The sequence below is a fragment of the Bombina bombina genome, chromosome 1 (genome assembly GCF_027579735.1).
Source record: "Bombina bombina isolate aBomBom1 chromosome 1, aBomBom1.pri, whole genome shotgun sequence".
NCBI classification, from domain to species: Eukaryota; Metazoa; Chordata; class Amphibia; order Anura; family Bombinatoridae; genus Bombina; species Bombina bombina.
Genome location: NC_069499.1, coordinates 68,692,441 through 68,713,304, shown reverse-complemented (window position 1 = coordinate 68,713,304; position 20,864 = coordinate 68,692,441). Strand labels below are relative to the sequence as shown.

Below are 20,864 nucleotides of genomic sequence, written 5' to 3'. Positions count from 1 at the left end.
AGTAGGCACCCCGAGGCTATCTAAAATACAGGAGCTCCATGACTCCTCACCATTTCCCTAACGTCCCTGACATGTTTCGCCCTAACGGCTTTTTCAAAGGGTCATTTTTTTTGTTCAGTTATCCTTCTCTCTCCGCGGTCTAGTTTTTGTCAAATAAATATTAGTTAACTTACAATGCATTAACCCCGTGTGTGCTACATATGTAGTTCTTTTTTCCAAGTGTTGGCCTCTCCGCCTCAGTTTGTACTGTGAGGTGTAGAGGTTGTCCGGAGTGTTTGTGACAGTCTGTTTATTATTTTCTTGCAGCAAAAATAAAACCGTTACAGTTTAACATTTAAAGAGACAGTAACTTTTTTTTGTGTGTTAATTTCTTCCTAATATATCAATTTATTTAATTCTAATTTGATTAATTGTGAGTAAAGATGGATCAAGAGGTCATGCAAAATGTTTCTTGTACTTTGTTTTGATGCGAACGTGGAACCACCAATCCCTTTCTGTTTCTCATGTATTGAGAGAACTTTAAATTACAGGGATAGACTTTTTTCTGAGCCAACATTGTCTAAGACGGATGCTGCTCATGGGTCTCCTGACAATGTTCAAGATATGCCACAGCTTTCTCCTCAAGTGTCCCAAAATTTATCGTCCACACATGCAGTGCCCTGCGCTTCCTCTCTAACTCCGCCTGGAGTCACGTTGCAAGACATCGCTACCCTCATGTCTTCTGCGGTATCTGAGGCGCTGTCTGCTTTTCCCTTGCTCCAGGGAAAATGCAAGAGGAAATGTAAAGACTCAGTGAGTAAAGTTTCTGATAGTCGTGGCTATTCCGAATGTTCCCTCCCAGAAATCTGAGGAGGAAGATACTTTGGTAGCATCTGAGGGTGAAATCTCAGACAGTGTAATTCCTTCTTCTGATGCTGAAGTGGTATCCTTCAGGTTTAAGCTAGTAGAACACCTCTGTTTGTTACTTAAGGAGGTTTCTCTTGTTAAGTGTATCCAGTCCACGGATCATCCATTACTTATGGGATATTCTCCTTCCCAACAGGAAGTTGCAAGAGGATCACCCACAGCAGAGCTGCTATATAGCTCCTCCCCTAACTGTCATACCCAGTCATTCTCTTGCAAGCCTCAACCAAGATGGAGGTCGTAAGAGGAGTGTGGTGTTTTATACTTAGTTTATTCTTCAATCAAAAGTTTGTTATTTTTAAATGGTGCCGGAGTGTACTGTTTATCTCAGGCAGCATTTAGAAGAAGAATCTGCCTGCGTTTTCTATGATCTTAGCAGAAGTAACTAAGATCCATGGCTGTTCTCACATATTCTGAGGAGTGAGGTAACTTCAGAGAGGGAATGGCGTGCAGGTTTTCCTGCAATAAGGTATGTGCAGTTAATATTTTTCTAGGGATGGAATTTGCTAGAAAATGCTGCTGATACCGAACTAATGTAAGTAAAGCCTTAAATGCAGTGATAGCTACTGGTATCAGGCTTATTAATAGAGATGCATACTCTTATAAAAATGTAATATAAAACGTTTGCTGGCATGTTTAATCGTTTTTATATGTATTTGGTGATAAAACTTATTGGGGCCTAGTTTTTTTCCACATGGCTGGCTTGAATTTTGCCTAATAACAGTTTCCTTAGGCTTTCCACTGTTGTAATATGAGTGGGAGGGGCCTTTTTTAGTGCTTTTCTGTGCACCTAAAAATACTGACAGCGACATTCAGTTTCCCTCTGCATGATCCAGGACAAAGTCGTTTTTGAGGGAGGTAAAAAGCCACAGTAGAGCTGTGGCAGTTGTTGTGACTGTTTGAAAAAAAAACGGAAAAAAAAAACGTTTTTGTCTTTTATTATTCCATTTTGGGTATTAAGGGGTTAATCATCCATTTGCAAGTGGGTGCAATGCTCTGCTAACTTGTTACATACACTGTAAAAATTTCATTAGTGTAACTGCCTTTTTTCACTGTTATTTCAAATTTTGACAAAATTTGTGTTTCTTAAAGGTGCAGTAACGTTTTTTATATTGCTTGTAAACTTGTTTAAAGTGTTTTCCAAGCTTGCTAGTCTCATTGCTAGTCTGTTTAAACATGTCTGACACAGAGGAAACTACTTGTTCATTATGTTTGAAAGCCATGGTGGAGCTCCATTGGAGAATGTGTACTAAATGTGTTGATTTCACCTTAAACAGTAAAGATCAGTCTTTAACTATAAAATAAATATCACCAGAAGATTCTGACGAGGGGGAAGTTATGCCGACTAACTCTCCCCACGTGTCAGACCCTTCGCCTCCCGCTCAGGGGATGCACGCTAATGTGGCGCCAATTACATCAGGGACACCCATAGCGATTACCTTGCAGGACATGGCTGCAATCATGAATAATACCCTGTCAGAGGTATTATCCAGGTTGCCTGAATTAAGGGGCAAGCGCGATTGCTCTGGGGTTAGGAGAAATACAGAGCGCGCAGATGCTGTAAGGGCCATGTCTGATACTGCGTCACAATATGCAGATCATGAGGACGGAGAGCTTCAGTCTGTGGGTGACATCTCTGATTCGGGGAAACCTGATTCAGAGATTTCTAATTTTAAATTTAAGCTTGAGAACCTCCGTGTGTTGCTTGGGGAGGTATTAGCTGCTCTGAATGACTGTAACACAGTTGCAGTACCAGAGAAATTGTGTCGGCTGGATAAATACTATGCAGTACCGGTGTATACTGATGTTTTTCCTATACCTAAAAGGCTTACAGAAATTATTAGCAAGGAGTGGGATAGACCGGGTGTGCCTTTTTCCCCACCTATATTTAGAAAAATGTTTCCAATAGATGCCACTACACGAGACTTATGGCAGATGGTCCCTAAGGTGGAGGGAGCAGTTTCTACTTTAGCAAAGCGTACTACTATCCCGGTTGAGGACAGTTGTGCTTTTTCAGATCCAATGGATAAAAAATTGGAGGGTTACCTTAAGAAAATGTTTATTCAACAAGGTTTTATTTTACAGCCCCTTGCATGCATTGCGCCTGTCACAGCCGCAGCGGCATTCTGGTTTGAGGCCCTGGAAGAGGCCATCCATACAGCTCCATTGACTGAAATTATTGACAAGCTTAGAACACTTAAGCTAGCTAACTCATTTGTTTCTGATGCCATTGTTCATTTGACTAAACTAACGGCTAAGAATTCCGGATTCGCCATCCAAGCGCGTAGGGCGCTATGGCTTAAATCCTGGTCAGCTGACGTGACTTCGAAGTCTAAATTACTCAACATTCCTTTCAAGGCGCAGACCTTATTCGGGCCTGGTTTGAAGGAAATTATTGCTGACATTACTGGAGGTAAGGGTCACACCCTTCCTCAGGACAGGGCCAAAGCAAAGGCCAAACAGTCTAATTTTTGTGCCTTTCGAAATTTCAAGGCAGGTGCAGCATCAACTTCCTCCGCTTCAAAACAAGAGGGAACTTTTGCTCAATCTAAGCAGGCCTGGAAACCTAACCAGTCCTGGAACAAAGGCAAGCAGGCCAGAAAGCCTGCTGCTGCCTCTAAGACAGCATGAAGGAACGGCCCCCTATCCGACGACGGATCTAGTAGGGGGCAGACTTTCTCTCTTCGCCCAGGCGTGGGCAAGAGATGTTCGGGATCCCTGGGCGTTGGAGATCATATCTCAGGCATATCTTCTGGACTTCAAGGACAGGGTTTTTATTCGAATCTGTGGTTCCCAAAAAAGAGGGAACCTTCAGACCAATTTTGGATCTAAAGATTTAAACAAATTCCTATTCGGACCATCCTACCCATGATCCAAGAAGGTCAGTACATGACCACAGTGGACTTAAAGGATGCCTACCTTCACATACCGATTCACAAAGATCATCATCAGTTTCTAAGGTTTGCCTTTCTAGACAGGCATTACCAATTTGTAGCTCTTCCCTTCGGGTTGGCTACAGCCCCGAGAATCTTTACAAAGGTTCTGGGCTCACTTCTGGCGGTTCTAAGACCGCGAGGCATAGCGGTGGCTCCGTATCTAGACGACATCCTGATACAGGAGTCAAGCTTTCAAGTTGCCAAGTCTCATACAGAGATAGTTCTGGCATTTCTGAGGTCGCACGGGTGGAACGTGAACGAGGAAAAGAGTTCTCTATCCCCACTCACAAGAGTCTCCTTCTTAGGGACTCTTATAGATTCTGTAGAAATGAAAATTTACCTGACGGAGTCCAGGTTATCAAAACTTTTAAATGCTTGCCGTGTTCTTCACTCCATTCCGCGCCCTTCGGTAGCTCAGTGTATGGAGGTAATCGGCTTAATGGTAGCGGCAATGGACATAGTGCCATTTGCGCGCCTTCATCTCAGACCGCTGCAATTATTCATGCTGAGTCAGTGGAATGGGGATTACACAGATTTGTCCCCTCTGCTAAATCTGTATCAAGAGACCGGAGATTCTCTTCTCTGGTGGTTGTCTCGGGTACACCTGTCCAAGGGTATGACCTTTCTCAGGCCAAATTGGACAATTGTAACAACAGATGCCAGCCTTCTAGGTTGGGGTGCAGTCTGGAATTCCCTGAAGGCACAGGGATCGTGAACTCAGGAGGAGAAACTCCTTCCAATAAATATTCTGGAGTTAAGAGCGATATTCAATGCTCTTCTGGCTTGGCCTCAGTTAGCAACACTGAGGTTCATCAGATTTCAGTCGGACAACATCACGACTGTGGCTTACATCAACCATCAAGGGGGAATCAGGAGTTCCCTAGCGATGTTAGAAGTCTCAAAAATAATTCACTGGGCAGAGTACCACTCTTGCCACCTGTCAGCAATCCATATCCCAGGCGTAGAGAACTGGGAGGTGGATTTTCTAAGTAGTCAGACTTTCCATCCGGGGGAGTGGGAACTCCATCCGGAGGTGTTTGCTCAGTTGATTCATCGTCGGGGCAAACCAGAGTTGGATCTCATGGCGTCTCGCCAGTACGCCAAGCTTCCTTGTTACGGATCCAGGTCCAGGGTCCCAGAAGCGACGCTGATAGATGCTCTAGCAGCGCCTTGGTTCTTCAACCTGGCTTATGTGTTTCCAATGTTTCCTCTGCTCCCTCGACTGATTGCCAAAATCAAACAGGAGAGAGCATTGGTGATTCTGATAGCACCTGTGTGGCCACGCAGGACTTGGTATGCAGACCTAGTGGACATGTCATCCTTTCCACCATGGACTCTGCCTCTAAGACAGGACCTTCTGATACAAGGTCCTTTCAATCATCCAAATCTAATTTCTCTGAGACTGACTGCATGGAGATTGAACGCTTGATTCTATCAAAGCGTGGCTTCTCCTAGTCAGTCATTGATACTTTAATACAGGCACGAAAGCCTGTCACCAGGAAAATCTACCACAAGATATGGAGTAAATATCTTTATTGGTGTGAATCCAAGAATTACTCATGGAGTAAGGTTAGGATTCCTAGAATATTGTCTTTCTCCAAGAGGGCTTGGACAAAGGATTATCAGCTAGTTCCTTAAAGGGACAGATTTCTGCTCTGTCTATTCTTTTGCACAAGCGTCTGGCAGATGTTCCAGACTTCCAGGCATTTTGCCAGGCTTTGGTTAGAATTAAGCCTGTGTTTAAACCTGTTGCTCCCCCGTGGAGCTTAAACTTGGTTCTTAAAGTTCTTCAAGGAGTTCAGTTTGAACCCCTTCATTCCATTGATATTAAACTTTTATCTTGGAAAGTTCTGTTTTTGATGGCTATTTCCTCGGCTCGGAGAGTCTCTGAGCTATCTGCCTTACAATGTGATTCTCCTTATCTGATTTTTCATGCAGATAAGGTAGTCCTGCGTACCAAACCTGGGTTTTTACCTAAGGTGGTTTCTAACAAGAATATCAATCAAGAGATTGTTGTTCCATCATTGTGTCCTAATCCTTCTTCAAAGATGGAACGTCTTTTACATAATCTGGACGTAGTCCGTGCCTTGAAGTTTTACTTACAAGCTACTAAAGATTTTCGTCAAACATCTACCCTGTTTGTCGTTTACTCTGGACAGAGGAGAGGTCAAAAAGCTTCGGCAACCTCTCTTTCCTTTGGCTTCGGAGCATAATACGCCTAGCCTATGAGACTGCTGGACAGCAGCCCCCTGAAAGAATTACAGCTCATTCCACTAGAGCTGTGGCTTCCACCTGGGCCTTTAAAAATGAGGCCTCTGTTGAACAGATTTGCAAGGCCGCGACTTGGTCTTCGCTTCACACTCTTTCCAAATTTTACAAATTTGATACTTTTGCTTCTTCGGAGGCTGTTTTTGGGAGAAAGGTTCTTCAGGCAGTGGTTCCTTCCGCTTAATCCTGCCTTGTCCCTCCCATCATCCGTGTACTTTAGCTTGGTATTGGTATCTCATAAGTAATGATGATCCGTGGACTGGATACACTTAACAAGAGAAAACATAATTTATGCTTACCTGATAAATTTATTTCTCCTTGTAGTGTATCCAGTCCACGGCCCCCGCCCCTGTCCTTTTAAGGCAGGTCTAATTTTAATTAAACTACAGTCACCACTACACCCTATTGTTTCTCCTTTCTCTGTTTGTTTTCGGTGGAATGACTGGATATGACAGTTAGGGGAGGAGCTATATAGCAGCTCTGCTGTGGGTGATCCTCTTGCAACTTCCTGTTGGGAAGGAGAATATCCCATAAGTAATGGATGATCCGTGGACTGGATACACTACAAGAGAAATAAATTTATCAAGTAAGCATAAATTATGTTTTTGGCTACCTTGGACAACTCAGACACTACGGTCGTAGTCAATCCTAATAAGTCTTGGAAGCTAAACAAGTATTTTGATGTACCTTCCATGGTGGAGGTTTTTCCTGTACCTGATCGGGCTACAGAAATTATTGCGAGGGAATGGAAGAAACCTGGTATCCCTTTTCCCCATCCCCTATTTTTAGAAGATGTTCCCTATTGCTGACTCTATCAAGGAGTCTTGGCAGACATTTCCCAAGGTGGAAGGGGCAATTTCCACTTTGCCTAAGAGAACCACTATTCCCATAGAGGATAGTTGTTCTTTTAAGGATCCTATGGATAAGAAGTTGGAGGGGTTGCTCAAAAAAATGTATGTTCACCAGGGTTTTCAATGGCAACCTGCGGTGTGTATTGCTACCGTTACTAGTACGGCGGCATACTGGTTTGATGCGTTGTCTGATTCTATTCAGACGGACACTCCCCTGGAGGAGATCCAGAACATGATCAAGGCCCTTAAGTTGGCCAATTATCTTTCCTGCCTTGTGTTTAAGAGCCTTTCTTGGAAGCTCCCACCCTACCTGAGCAGAATGCTCTCTCCGTCTATTCCCACCTCCTATAACCTCTGATCCAGTACCAGCACATTATTTAGCTTGCCTCAATACAAAAAGAAAGCAGCTTGATCCTCCTTTTCTATATCCCAGGTGTAAAGAACTGGGAGGCAGATTTTCTAAGTCGTCAGACTTTTCATCCAGGGGAGTGGGAACTCCATCCGGAGGTGTTTGCTCAGCTGGTTCGGCTATGGGGCACACCAGAGTTGGATCTGATGGCGTCTATTCAGAACACCAAACTTCCTCGTTACGGCTCCAGGTCAAGGGATCCTCAGGCTGTACTGATAGATGCTCTAGCAGTACCCTGGTCGTTCAACCTGGCTTATGTGTTTCCACCTTTCCCTCTCCTTCCACGTCTGATTGCCAGAATCAAACAGAAGAGAGCATCAGTGATTTTTATAGCGCCTGCGTGCCCACGCAGGACTTGGTAGGCAGACCTGGTGGACATGTCATCCCTTCCACCATGGTCTCTGCCATTGAGACAGGACCTTCTAATTCAAGGTCCATTCAAGCATCCAAATCTAATTTCTCTGCAACTGACTGCTTGGAGATTGAACGCTTGATTCTATCAAAGCAGGGTTTCTCTGAGTCAGTCATAAATACCTTGATTCAGGCTCGAAAGCCTGTTACCAGGAAAATGTATCATAAGATATGGCGTAAATATCTTTATTGGTGCGAATCCAAAGGCTTCTCCTGGAGTAAAATCAGGATTCCTAGGAATGTGTCTTTTCTCCAAGAGGGATTTGAGAAAGGATTATCAGCTAGTTCCCTAAAGGGACAGATATCTGCTCTATCTATTTTGTTGCACAAGCGCCTGGCAGATGTTCCAGACGTTCTGGCTTTTTGTCAGGCTTTAGTTAGAATTAAGCCTGTGTTTAAACCTATTGCTCCGGCATGGAGTCTAAATTTAGTTCTTAGAGTTCTTCAGGGGTTTCCGTTTGAACCCATGCATTCCATAGATATTAAGCTTTTATCTTGGAAAGTTTTGTTCCTAATCAGCTCGAAGAGTTTCTGAACTATCTGCATTACAATGTGACTCTCCTTATCTTGTGTTACATGCTGATAAGGTGGTTTTGTGTACCAAGCCTGGGTTCCTACCTAAGGTTGTTACTAACAGGAATATCAATCAAGAAATTGTTGTTCCTTCTCGTTGTCCTAATCCTTCTTGTAAGAAGGAATGTCTGTTGCACAAACTTTGGACGTGGTTCGTGGCTTTGAAATTTTATTTGCAGGCAACCAAAGATTTTCGTCAAACATCTGCTTTGTTTGTTGTCTATTCTGGAAAGCGTAGGGGTCAAAAGGCTACGACGACTTCTCTTTCCTTTTGGCTGAAAAGCATCATCCGTTTGGCTTATGAGACTGCTGGACAGCAGCCTCCTGAAAGGATTACAGCTCATTCTACTAGAGCGGTAGCTTCCACATGGGCTTTTAAAAATTATGCTTCTGTTAAACAGATTTGTAAGGCTGCGACTTGGTCGTCGCTTCATACCTTTTCAAAATTTTATAAATTTGATACTTTTGCTTCTTCATGAGGCTATTTTTGTGGAGAGAGGTTTGCTAGCAGTGGTGCCTTCCGTTTAGGTTCCTGTCTTGTCCCTCCCTTCATCCGTGTCCTAAAGCTTTGGTATTGGTATCCCACAAGTTAGGATAAATCCGTGGACTCGGTACATCATGCAAAAGAAAACAAAATTTATGCTTACCTGATAAATTTCTTTCTTTTGCGATGTACCGAGTCCACGGCCCGCCCTGTCTATTTAAGACAGATAGTATTTTTTTTGTAATCTTCAGTCACCTCTGCACCTTATAGTTTCTCCTTTTCTTCCTTGGCCTTCGGTCGAATGACTGGGGGGTGGAGTTAAGGGGGGAGCTATATAGACAGCTCTGCTGTGGTGCTCTCTTTGCTACTTCCTGTCAGGAAGGACAATATCACACAAGTTAGGATGAATCCGTGGACTCAGTACATCGCAAAAGAAAGAAATTTATCAGGTAAGCATACATTTTGTTATTTCCTACCTGTTCTATGTTAAGTTTTTGCATATATTGTGTATTATTATTGTTTTTGTATTTTATTGTACCCTATTGTATCAATTGCAATGTTTTGTGATCCCAGGACATACTTGATAACGAGAGAAATATAAATGTATCCTTCCTGGTAAAATATTTTATAAATAAATTATTTTATTACGGATGCTTCCTTAAAGGTTGTTAAGCTGGGAGCCAAGATTTCTGTTTTTTCCGTACTGGCTCGCAGAGCCTTATGGTTGAAATACTGGTCTGCGGATGTTTCTTCTAAGTCTAAGCTTTTGGGGATCCCCTACAAGGGTAAAACCTTGTTTGGGCCGGGCTTAGCTGAAATGATTTCCGATATAACGGGGTAAAGGGTAATTTCCTCCCTCAGGCTAAGTGTAATAAACAAAAGGGACGTCAGTGTCATTTTCATTCCTTTTGAAACTTCAAGGGTAAACCTTCCTCTCCCTCTGCCAAGCAAGATCAATCCAAGCCTTCCTGGAGGACCAACCAATCTTGGAACAAGGGGAATCAAGCTAAGAAGCCCATTGCTGACTCAGTCTGCATGAAGGGTCTGCCCCCAATCTGGGACCGGATCTTGTGGGGGGGGGCAGACTTTCCTTCTTCGCTCAGGCCTTGGTTCGGGATGTTCAGGATCCCTGGGCGGTGGGCATTTTGTCCCAGGGATACAAACTAGAGTGCAAAACCTTTCCTCCTAGGGGCAGGTTCCTGCTTTCAAGATTATCTGTAGACCAGATAAAAAGAGAGGCATTCTTACACTGTGTCCGAGACCTCTCCAACATGGGAGTGATCGTTCCTGTTCCCCCGCAGGAACAGGGACTGGGTTTTTACTCCAATCTGTTCGTGGTTCCCAAAAAAGAAGGAACCTTTTTAGACCTCAAAAGCCTAAACAAGTTTCTCAGAGTTCCATTCTTCCCTTAGTTCAAGCTCCATCCTTTCAACAAGTGAACTCCCACACGGAGATGTTGTTATCCTTCCTGCGTTCTCACGGTTGTAAGGTGAATTTGTGAAAGAGTTCCTTAATTCCAGCTACAAGGGTGGTGTTCTTGGGAACAATAATAGATTCTCTATAAATGAAAATTTTTCTGACGGATGTGAGAAAATCAAAGATCTTCGACTCTTATGTGGCCCTTCAATCCTCTCCACTGCCTTCAGTGGCTCAATGTATGGAGGTGATCAGTCTGATGGTAGCTGCCATGGACTTCATTCCATGTGCCCGTTTCCACCTCAGACCTCTGCAGTTATGCATGCTCAGACAGTGGAACGGGGATTATGCGGATCTGTCCTCGCGATTACAGCTGGATCAGGCGACAAGAGATTCTTTTCCTTAGTGGTTGTCTCAGGAGCATCTCTCCCAGGGGACATTCTTTCACAGACCTATCTGGGTGATGGTGACAACGGACGCAAGCCTGCTGGGTTGGGGAGCAGTTTGGGGCTCTCTAAAGGCTCAGGGGACATGGACTCGGGGGGAGTCTGTTCTCCCCATAAACGTTCTAGAGTTAAGGGCAATCTTCAATGCTCGCCTGGTCTCAGTTGGCTTCAGACCGGTTTATCAGGTTTCAGTCGGACAACATAACCTCAGTGGCTTACATCAACCATCAGGGAGGAACTCTGAGTTCCTTGGCCATTTCAGAGGTGGCCAAGATAGACTGCTGTCTAATATGTGATCCACATTCCAGGAGTGGACAATTGGGAAGCGGATTTCTGAGCCGACTTTTCACCTGGGGGTGTGGGAACTTCATCCGGAGTGTTTGCCACTTTGTTCTCAAGTGGGCACAGCCGGAGCTGGATCTCATGGCATCTCAACATAATGCCAAGCTTCCGAGGTACGGGTCAAGGGTCAAGGGATCCTCAGGCTGTACTGATAGATGTTCTGGCGGTTCCTTGGAATTTCCGTCTAGCATACCTTATTTCCTCCGTTTCGCTCTCCTTCCTCGGTTATTGCTCGAATCAAACAGGAGTAGGCGTCGGTGATCCTCATTGCACACCGGGCGTGGCCCTCGCAGGATATGGTATGCAGGCCTAGTGGAGATGTCATCTCTCCCACCTTGGAGTCTACCACTACGGAAAGACCTTCTACTTCAAGGGCCATTTCTTCATCCAAATCTTATTCTCTGAAGCTGACCTGCTTGGAAATTGAATTGCTTAATTTATCTAAGCGTGGTTTTTCTGAGTCGATTATTGAGACCATGATAAACCTGTGACGAGAAAGATTTACCATAAGATATGGTGTAAATATCTACATGGTCGGAATCCAAAGGCTACTCTTGGAGTAGAGTTCGGATTCCTAGGATTTTGTCCTTTCTCCAGGAGGGTCTGGAGAAGGGTTTATCTGCGAGTACTTTGAAGGTCAAATATCTGCCTTGTCTATTTTGTTACATAAACATCTGGCGGATGTACCTGACGTGCAATCTTTTTGTCAGGCCTTGGTCAGAATCAGGCCTGTGTTTAAACCTGTTACTCCTCCATGGAGTCTTAACCTTGTTCTTAAAGTTCTTCAACAGGCTCCGTTTGAGCCTATGCATTCCTTGGATATTAAGTCTTGGAAGGTTTTGTTTCTTGTTGCTATTTCTTCTGCTCCTAGAGTCTCGGAACTCTCTGCGCTGCAGCGTGAATCCCCTTATCTTATTTTTCATTCTGATAAGGTAGTTCTGAGTACTAAGTTGAGGTTCCTTCCTAAGGTGGTTTCGGATAGGAACATTAATCAAGAGATTGTTGTTCCTTCTCTGTGTCCTAACCCTTCTTCTCATAAGGAGCGTCTGCTGCACAACCTAGATGTGGTGCGTGCGTTGAAATACTATCTACAGGCAACTAAGGATTTTTGCCAGTCTTTGTCTCTATTGTTTTCTCTGGGAAACGTAAGGGTCAGAAAGCTACGGCTACTTCTCTTTCTTTGTGGCTGAAGAGTATAATTCGCTTGGCCTATGAAACCGCTGGATAGCAGCCTCTTGAGAGAGTCACGACTCATTCTACAAGGGCTGTTTCCTCTTCTGGACCATTCAAATATGAAGCTTCTGTGGAACAGAACTTTTTCAAAATTCTATTAATTGACACGTTTACCCTCGTCTGAGGCTTCTTTTGGGAGAAAGGTTCTTCAAGCAGTGGGCTTCCATTTTGGTTCCCCTGGTCTTGTCCCTCCCTCCCCTATCTGTGGTCCCTCTAGCTTGGGTATTGATTCCCAATAGTTATTAGAGATGATCCGTGGACCTCACCTGATAAATTTCTTTCTTTCTTGACACAGTGAGTCCACGGCCCGCCCTGTTTATTTAGACCAGTGTTTTGTGTTATAAACCTCAGGCTCTCTGCACCTTGTTACTTCGTTTCTATCTTTTACTTTGGTCGAATGACTGGGGTTGGAAGGAAGGGAGGTGATATTTAACAGCTTTGCTATGGTGCTCTTTGCATCGCCTCCTGCTGGGGCAGGAGTGATAATCCGAATAGTAATTAGAGATGATCCGTGGGACTCACCATGTCAAGAAAGAAATTTATCAGGTAAGCAATAAATTTCGTTTTTTCAAACTTAAAATTACAGGAAAAAACGGTGCAAAATAGAAGTAAAAAGCGAAGTTGTTTTACTACACATAAACCTGTTAATATAATCTGAAACTGTTACCTGTGTTTATAGTTATATTGACAGCAAATATTAGCCAGAGAAACAGTATTTAGAACTATTTTAAATTGCATAGTGGTGTGCCAGCAAGGCTTTGTGGAAGATAGGGTTGTTAAAGAAACTAATAAGTTTTCCATGCAGAGTTGACCCACTGTTTTTTTTTTTTTTTTCTTTTATTGCCTGTTTAAATCTGTTGCTAACTGTCCTCAGCAGAAAAGATAGATTCAAGCAAAACAATAGGTTAGAAATTGTGTGCCCATTACTTTAACCCCTTAATGACCACAGCACTTTTCCATTTTCTGTCCGTTTGGGACCAAGGCTATTTTTACATTTTTGCGGTGTTTTGTGTTTAGCTGTAATTTTCTCTTACTATTTACTGTACCCACACATATATATACCGTTTTTCTCGCCATTAAATTAACTTTCTAAAAATTACATATATTTTCATCATTATCTTATAATTTACTATAAAAAAAATTATAAAATATGAGGAAAAAATGGAAAAAAACACACTTTTTTTAACTTTGACCCCCAAAATCTGTTACACATCTACAACCACCAAAAAACACCCATGCTAAATAGTTTCTAAATTTTGTCCTGAGTTTAGAAATACCCAATGTTTACATGTTCTTTGCTTTTTTTGTAAGTTATAGGGCCATAAATACAAGTAGCATTTTGCTATTTCCAAACTACTTTTTTTCAAAATTAGTGCTAGTTACATTAGAACACTAATATCTTTCAGGAATCTCTGAATATCCATTGACATGTATATATTTTTTTTAGAAGACATCCCAAAGTATTGATCTAGGCCAATTTTTGGTATATTTCATGCCACCATTTCACCGCCAAATGTGATCAAATACAAAAATCGTTCACTTTTTCAAATTTTTTCACAAACTTTCGGTTTCTTCACTGAAATTATTTACAAACCAGCCTTGTGCAATTAAGGCACAAATGGTTGTAAATGCTTCTTTGGGATCCCCTTTGTTCAGAAATAGCAGACATATATGGCTTTGGCATTGCTTTTTGGTAATTAAGAAGGCCTCTAAATGCCGCTGCGCACCACACGTGTATTATGCCCAGCAGTGCAGGGTTAATTAGGGAGCTTGTATAGTTAATTTTAGCTTTAGTGTAGTGTAGTAGACAACCCAAAGTATTGATCTAGGGCCCATTTTGGTATATTTCATGCACCATTTCACCGCCATAATGCAATCAAATAAAAAAAAAACGTTAAATTTTTCACAATTTTAGGTTTCTCACTGAAATTATTACAAGCAGCTTGTGCAATTATGGCACAAATGGTTGTAATGCTTCTCTGGGATCCCCTTTGTTCAGAATAGCAGATATATATGAACTTTGGCGTTGCTTTCTGGTAATTAGAAAGGCCGCAAAATGCTGCTGCGCATCACACGTGTATTATGGCTAGCAGTGAAGGGGTTAATTAGGAAGTTTTGTAGGGAGCTTGCAGGGTTAATTTTAGCTTTAGTGTAGAGATCAGCCTTCCACCTGACACATCAGACCCCCTGATCCCTCCCAAACAGCTCCCTCCCCCAACCCACAATTGTCCCCGCCCATCTTAAGTACTGGCAGAAAGTCTGCCAGTACTAAAATAAAAGCTTTTTGGGGGGTTCAGGTTTTTAAAAAAAAAAAAATTCTTCTGCTGTGTAGGACCCCCCTTAGCCTCCAACCTCCCTGATCCCCCAAAAACAACTCTGTAACCTTCCCCATCTGCCTTATTGGGGGCCATCTTGGGTACTGGCAGCTGTCTGCCCAGTACCCAGCTTGCACAAAAAAGGGCTTTTTTTTCTTAGGTTTTTTTTTTTTCTGTAGTGTAGCTTCCCCAATACCCCCCCCCCCCCACCAACCACCACCACCACACCACAAACCCCCACCACCTCATTGATCGTTTATCGTTTTTGTTTTTTCACTTTTTTAACCGATTTATTTTAAACCTTTTTCTGTAGTGTAGCGGCTTCCCACCCGCTCCCTCCCGTGCACGCGCCCGCCCCGGGCATCCCCCGCCCACGATCCCGCCCCCCCTCCACATCTCCAGGGCCATCGATGGCCGCCACCGCCCCTCCCGGTACTGTCCCACCCACCAATTGAAGGAAGCCACCGATCTCCGGTGCAGAGAGGGCCACAGAGTGGCTCTCTCTGCATCGGATGGCTTCAAAAGGTTATTGCAGGATGCCTCCATATCGAGGCATCACATGCAATAACCGGAAAGCAGCTGGAAGCGAGCAGGATCGCTTCCAGCTGGCTTTCCACACCGAGGACGTGCAGGGTTACGTTCTCAAGGCGTTAACTGCCTTTTTTTTTGAGGACGTTACCCTGCATGTCCTTCGGCTCGTTAAGGGGTTAAAGTGGAATTAACATATTCATAATAAAACTCTTAATATTACAATCTAAAAATTTAAAATGTCCCTTTTTATATATGTTCCAGACTTGATAGTTCTGATATAAAAATTCTGTTATCTATTTTACTTAATTTTCTCTGTTTTTCAGGCTCTAAAAGATCTAAAAAAGGAACGACCTCTTGTTCGACGCAAGTCAGAATTGCCTCAGGACATCTATACCATGAAAGCCTTGGAAACCCATTGCAGAGCTGACGAATTAATAACACATGATGGGCATTAGACTAAGACAATTTAAATCTTATTTTGTGGATTTTTTTTTCCGGAAAAACAGTTACACAGTAGAAAACAATTACATTTTTTTGTGCCATACCAACCTGTTAAATGCAGTCAAAGCTTTCTTCTACCCAGTTCTGTAGGCAATAACTAATTACAGTATGCAGCTCAAGATTAGTAGTTCAAACAATGGTAAAATACCCGATTCTGTATGCAGAACTTTTGGTTGAGTTGTATTAAATAGCCACATTGCTGGCTGTTGCAAACAGGAACACCAATTTGATCTACTTCATGAAATCTACCGCTGCATAAGGAGAGGCACGGCTGTAATTTCCAGCCATCTAACAGCCATGCACATTATTGATTGGTGCTTTCAAGAGACCATGCCATTAGTCAAAAGTACTAATGGTTATTTGGCCTCCTCTCAAACTAATCGTATGGTATACTCGGATTAGGGGGAACAAGCGCTTTACTTGCATGTGCTATATAGATTTCTTGGAGAGACTTTTCTGACAATCCCATATAGGTTTTGTTTTACACCGTTCTGTAAAGTATTTGCTTCAAATGAGCCCATTTTTAAGTCCTTCTGTGTATATTGAAAGCCATATTTTCGTCCGTCATAATTACTTAAGTATTACATTTCCATTATTCTAGAAGTGCACTAACACATGGTTTATTGCCCCAAGGTATCTTGTTGAACTATAATTCAGCAAAAAGTGTTCAAAAATTATGTTTTTGAAATAAAATACTGTTTCACTGCTGACCTTTTCCCTGGGCTTTTGGAGCTTTTGGCATTTGTTTAGGCTCAAAAAAACATCACAGTTAAATTAGGGATGATATTCTTTAAATAGCTGTTGCATGATGTCATAAGAAAGGCATACAGTGTAAGCTGTTCTTACAAATGTGTATATTTTTGGGATAAGACTGCTTTGTTTTGAATTTTTATATAAACATTTAGCAATGAATATGGACAAAAACACTTAAGTTGATGGCAGCCATGATAGTTGGAATACATTCATATTTTCTATATTTCTATTTTAAAAAGCACACTTATAAGCAGACCTTGCAGTTATAATGTAAATATGTCCTTGTTGCTGTTTAAATTCAGATGCTGCTATATTTTCAATAAGGTTAAATGCATGTTCAGTCATTTTTTTGTTTTCTGAAGGTAGCAAAAAAAAGACTGAACAATAGTGCTGTCATCTTTATTTATCTCAGGGTGGCAAGTATTCCAGCTATTCTGAAAAAACATAGATGTATTTTTGTTTTTTTAATTTTTTTTTGTCACACTCAGTAAAAGTATAATGAACTCAACTACTAAAGATATGTTTGATTTTAACATCACAAAGTTGCTTCTTGTTTTTTGTGCTTAGGTTATTAAAAAAAAAAGAATATGTAAATTAATATAGCATTGTTGCTACTTGCACGAAATGTTAAGGGTTTCTTAGTGAAATCAAGCGAAGGTGGGAAATAGTTCAGTAGTGAAGAAAGAAATTAAAACATTCAAAATTCCCTGTGTGAAAAAAAAGAAACATCCTGCTAAACTTGAAAATTCATGCTTTATCAGTAATAAAATATAGGGGTAGAGATACCATTACTTTTAATGGACACTGGGTGCTCGTTTAATTTATGTATATTTGGTATACCATTGTTTGAACTTCCATCTTTTGCTGACATTGTTTTGTTTTTTATTTTTTATGGGGGTTTGGTCATTCATTTATTTGGACAAGATACTCTAAAGATTTAATCCTTATTTTACCCAACATAAACTTGTATATCAATGTTTGGTTGAATGTGTAATGCTTCGCATATAAGAACATCTCTGTCTAGATTTTTTTTTTGTTTTGTTCTTTATTGAAGATAAACATTCACCAAATGAGGAAATGCCATGGTGTTTCTGTTTAGTACATTTTTCCTGTAGAAAAATGTTCTTTGATTGTAAACCTTGGTAAAACTTCTAAGTATCCCATACATTTAAATTGATTATCTGTTCATTTTTAACATTTTATCCATCCTAAATAAAAGTGTATGACACAACAAAATATATTGGAAAAGTTTGGTGATTGTTTTTCTTAATAAAGTTCGTGTTTGACACCTTCACATTTTCCTGAACTTTACCTGTACATGAGGAATGTCAACAGTAATCTGACGAGTGTCTTTTAGTGTGGCTTTAGTATGGCTTCATTTTAATATTGTACATACATTGTACCTTGTTTTATGGTAATAAGTAATAAAACTTTAGACTTCATATTTTGTACAAAATGGTCCTGTGTACAAATTACCAATGTTAGAAAGCAAATAGGCAAAACAGTTTGCCTTTTTTTAATATATATATATGTATACACACAGCATAAATAGCTCTATTTAATTAAGTTAAACTGTACATTTTTTTGCCATATTGTAACTCCATTTTCTTTTGTTAAGGCTTTCTGTATAGAGAACCGCTACAAGCACTTGCCATTTAATGTGCTTTTACTTAGTTTTAAAATTCTGATATCGTGTATTATATGGACTTAATAAAGAAAAGTACATTTTATTTGCTCGGTGCGGCAACTGTCAATCATCTTCTGAATGCTATTACCACTGAGAAGGAATCACGGATATTCAGGACACATACTTGTTTGTTTGTTTTTTAAATGGTTCAAACATCTTTATGTGGTCTTCTCAAAAATGATGTGGCCAATATTGAAAAATAACAACTCAGGCCTGACTCTATGCAAGCAGCAGTCAAACTAAAACCTTTATGGTAAAACCTTTATGAATGTAAACTTGGCATTCAACACACTGGTTTTAAGCTGCTCATCCCAATTAATATTTCTTTCATGTAATCGGCAAGAGTCCATGAGCTAGTGACGTATGGGATATACAATCCTACCAGGAGGGGCAAAGTTTCCTAAACCTCAAAATGCCTATAAATACACCTCTCACCATACCCACAATTCAGTTTTACAAACTTTGCCTCCTCTTGCCTTTTTTTCCTATGGAGGTGATGAAGTAAGTTTGTGCTAAGATTTCTACGTTTCTCAGCATTTTGAAGCCTGATTCCTCTGAGTACAGTGAATGTCAGAGGGATGTGAAGGGAATATCACCTATTGAATGCAGTGGTTTTCCTCACGGGGGATCTATTTCATAGGTTCTCTGTTATCAGTCGTAGAGATTCATCTCCTACCTCCCTTTTCAGATCGACGATATACTCTCATATTCCATTACCTCTACTGATAACCGTTTCAGTACTGGTTTGGCTATCTGCTATATGTGGATGGGTAAGTATGTTTTCATTACTTAAGAAACTCTCAGCTATGGTTTGGCACTTTATGTATTTATATAAAGTTCTAAATATATGTATTGTACTTATATTTGCCATGATTCAGGTTTCAGTATATTTCCTTTTGCAGACTGTCAGTTTCATATCTGGAAATGCTTTTTTTTAGAAAATGTATTTCTTACCTGGGGTATAGTCTCTTTTCAATTGACTGTCTTTTAAATTCTTGGTGCGAGATTTTTTGGCGCAAAGTTACGTTTGTTGACGCAAATTCGTAATTTTCCCTTTACAAGGTTGCGTCATCTGTAACGCGATGTGTGTCATTCCTATATGCCTCTTGCCTTTTTTTCTCTATCAGAGGGCTATGCTGTTTGCATTTTTTTCCCATTCCTGAAACTTCCCATATAAGGAAATTGATGATTTTGCTTTATATGTTGTTTTTTTCTCTTTACATTTGCAACATGTCTCAATCTGATCCTGTCTCAGAAATCACTGTTGGAACCCTGCTGCCTGATAACTTTCTACTCCAAAGCTAAGTGCATTTTTTGTAACTTGTGGAGGTTATATCTCTGCTGTGGTTTGTAATAGTTGTCATGATAAACTTTTACATGCAGAGATGTATCCATCAGTAGTAGTCCATTAACCTGTTGCTGTCCCTTCAACATCTAATGCACAAGATATACTGTAAATTTAAAAGAATTTATTTCTGATTCTATTCAGAAGGCTTTGTCTGCCATCCCGCCTGTCTAATAAACGTAAAAGTGTTTTAAAAACTTTTCATAAAGTTGATGAAATTTCAAATGACCGACAACATGCAGGAATTATCCTTCTCTGATGGGGATCTATTTGATTCAGAAGATCCTGCCTTAGATATTGACACTGACAAATCTTCTTATTTATTTCAAATGGAGTATATTCGTTCTTTGTTAAAAGAAGTGTTGATTACATTGGATATGGAGAAAACTAGTCCTCTTTATTTAAAACTAGTAACGTTTAAATTCTGTTTATAAACCTCCTGTGGTTATTCCAGAGGTTTTTCCAGTTCCTGATGCTATATCTATATGATTCTAAGGAAATGAATAGGCCTGGTACTACTTTTATTCCTTCTTCAAGGTTTAAAAAATTGTATCCTTTGCCAGCAGTTTCTTTAGAGTTTTGGGAAAAAGAACCCCAAAGTTGATGGGGCTATCTCTACTCTTGCTAAAGTACTACTATTCCTACGGAAGATAGTACTTCTTTTAAAGATCCTTTAGATAGGAAACTTGAGTCTTATCTAGGAAAGCTTATTTGTATTCAGGCCATCTTCTCAGGCCTGCAATTTTCTTTGGATGATGTTCCAGCTGCATCAACTTTTTTGCTCTTCAGTTTTGGCCTCTGTTGAAGAGAGAACCGCTCATTTGTTTTCAGACAGACAATATCACAACTGTGGCATAGTCAATCATCAGGGTGGGACTCGGTCCTCAAGCTATGAAAGAAGTATCTCGGATACTTGTTTGGGCAGAATCCAGCTCCTGTCTAATTTCTGCAGTCATATCCCAGGTATAGACAATTGGGAAGCGGATTACCTCAGTCGTCAGACTTTACATCCAGGAGAGTGGTTTATCCACCCGATGTGTTTTCTCAGTTGTTCAGATGTGGGGTCTTCCAGAAATAGATCTGATGGCATCTCATCTAAACAAAGAAACTTCCCAGGTACCTCTCCAGGTCCAGGGATCCTCAGGCGGAAGCAGTGGATGCATTGACACTTCCTTGGTGTTATCAACCTGCTTATATTTTCCGCCTCTAGTTCTTCTTCCGAGAGTGATCTCCAAAATCATCATGGAAGCAATCGTTTGTGCTGCTGGTGGCTCCAGTATGGCCTCACAGGTTTTGGTATGCGGATCTTGTTCGGATGTCCAGTTGCCAATCCCTTGGCCACTTCCATTAAGGCCAGACCTTCTATCTCAAGGTCCATTTTTCCGTCAGGATCTCAAATCATTAAATTTGATGATATGGAATTGAATGCTTAGTCATAGAGGTTTTTCTGGCTCCGTGAT

The 20,864-nt window shown here is 41.1% G+C and overlaps 1 protein-coding gene across 3 annotated transcripts in view; it reads left to right on the top strand.

Moving 5' to 3' along the window:
• Window positions 1–18,102, top strand: part of PPP2R5C (protein phosphatase 2 regulatory subunit B'gamma) — a 488,552-nt gene extending 470,450 nt beyond the window's left edge. For 2 of the 3 annotated variants that reach the window (XM_053697445.1, XM_053697446.1), the window contains one exon: window positions 15,442–18,102. In XM_053697445.1, the coding sequence (XP_053553420.1) occupies window positions 15,442–15,573 (132 nt within the window). In that variant the 3' untranslated portion in view covers window positions 15,574–18,102. The remainder of the gene's footprint in view (window positions 1–15,441) is intronic. The other variant, XM_053697447.1, reaches the window with a different exon arrangement.
• The last annotated feature ends 2,762 nt before the right edge of the window (window positions 18,103–20,864 follow it).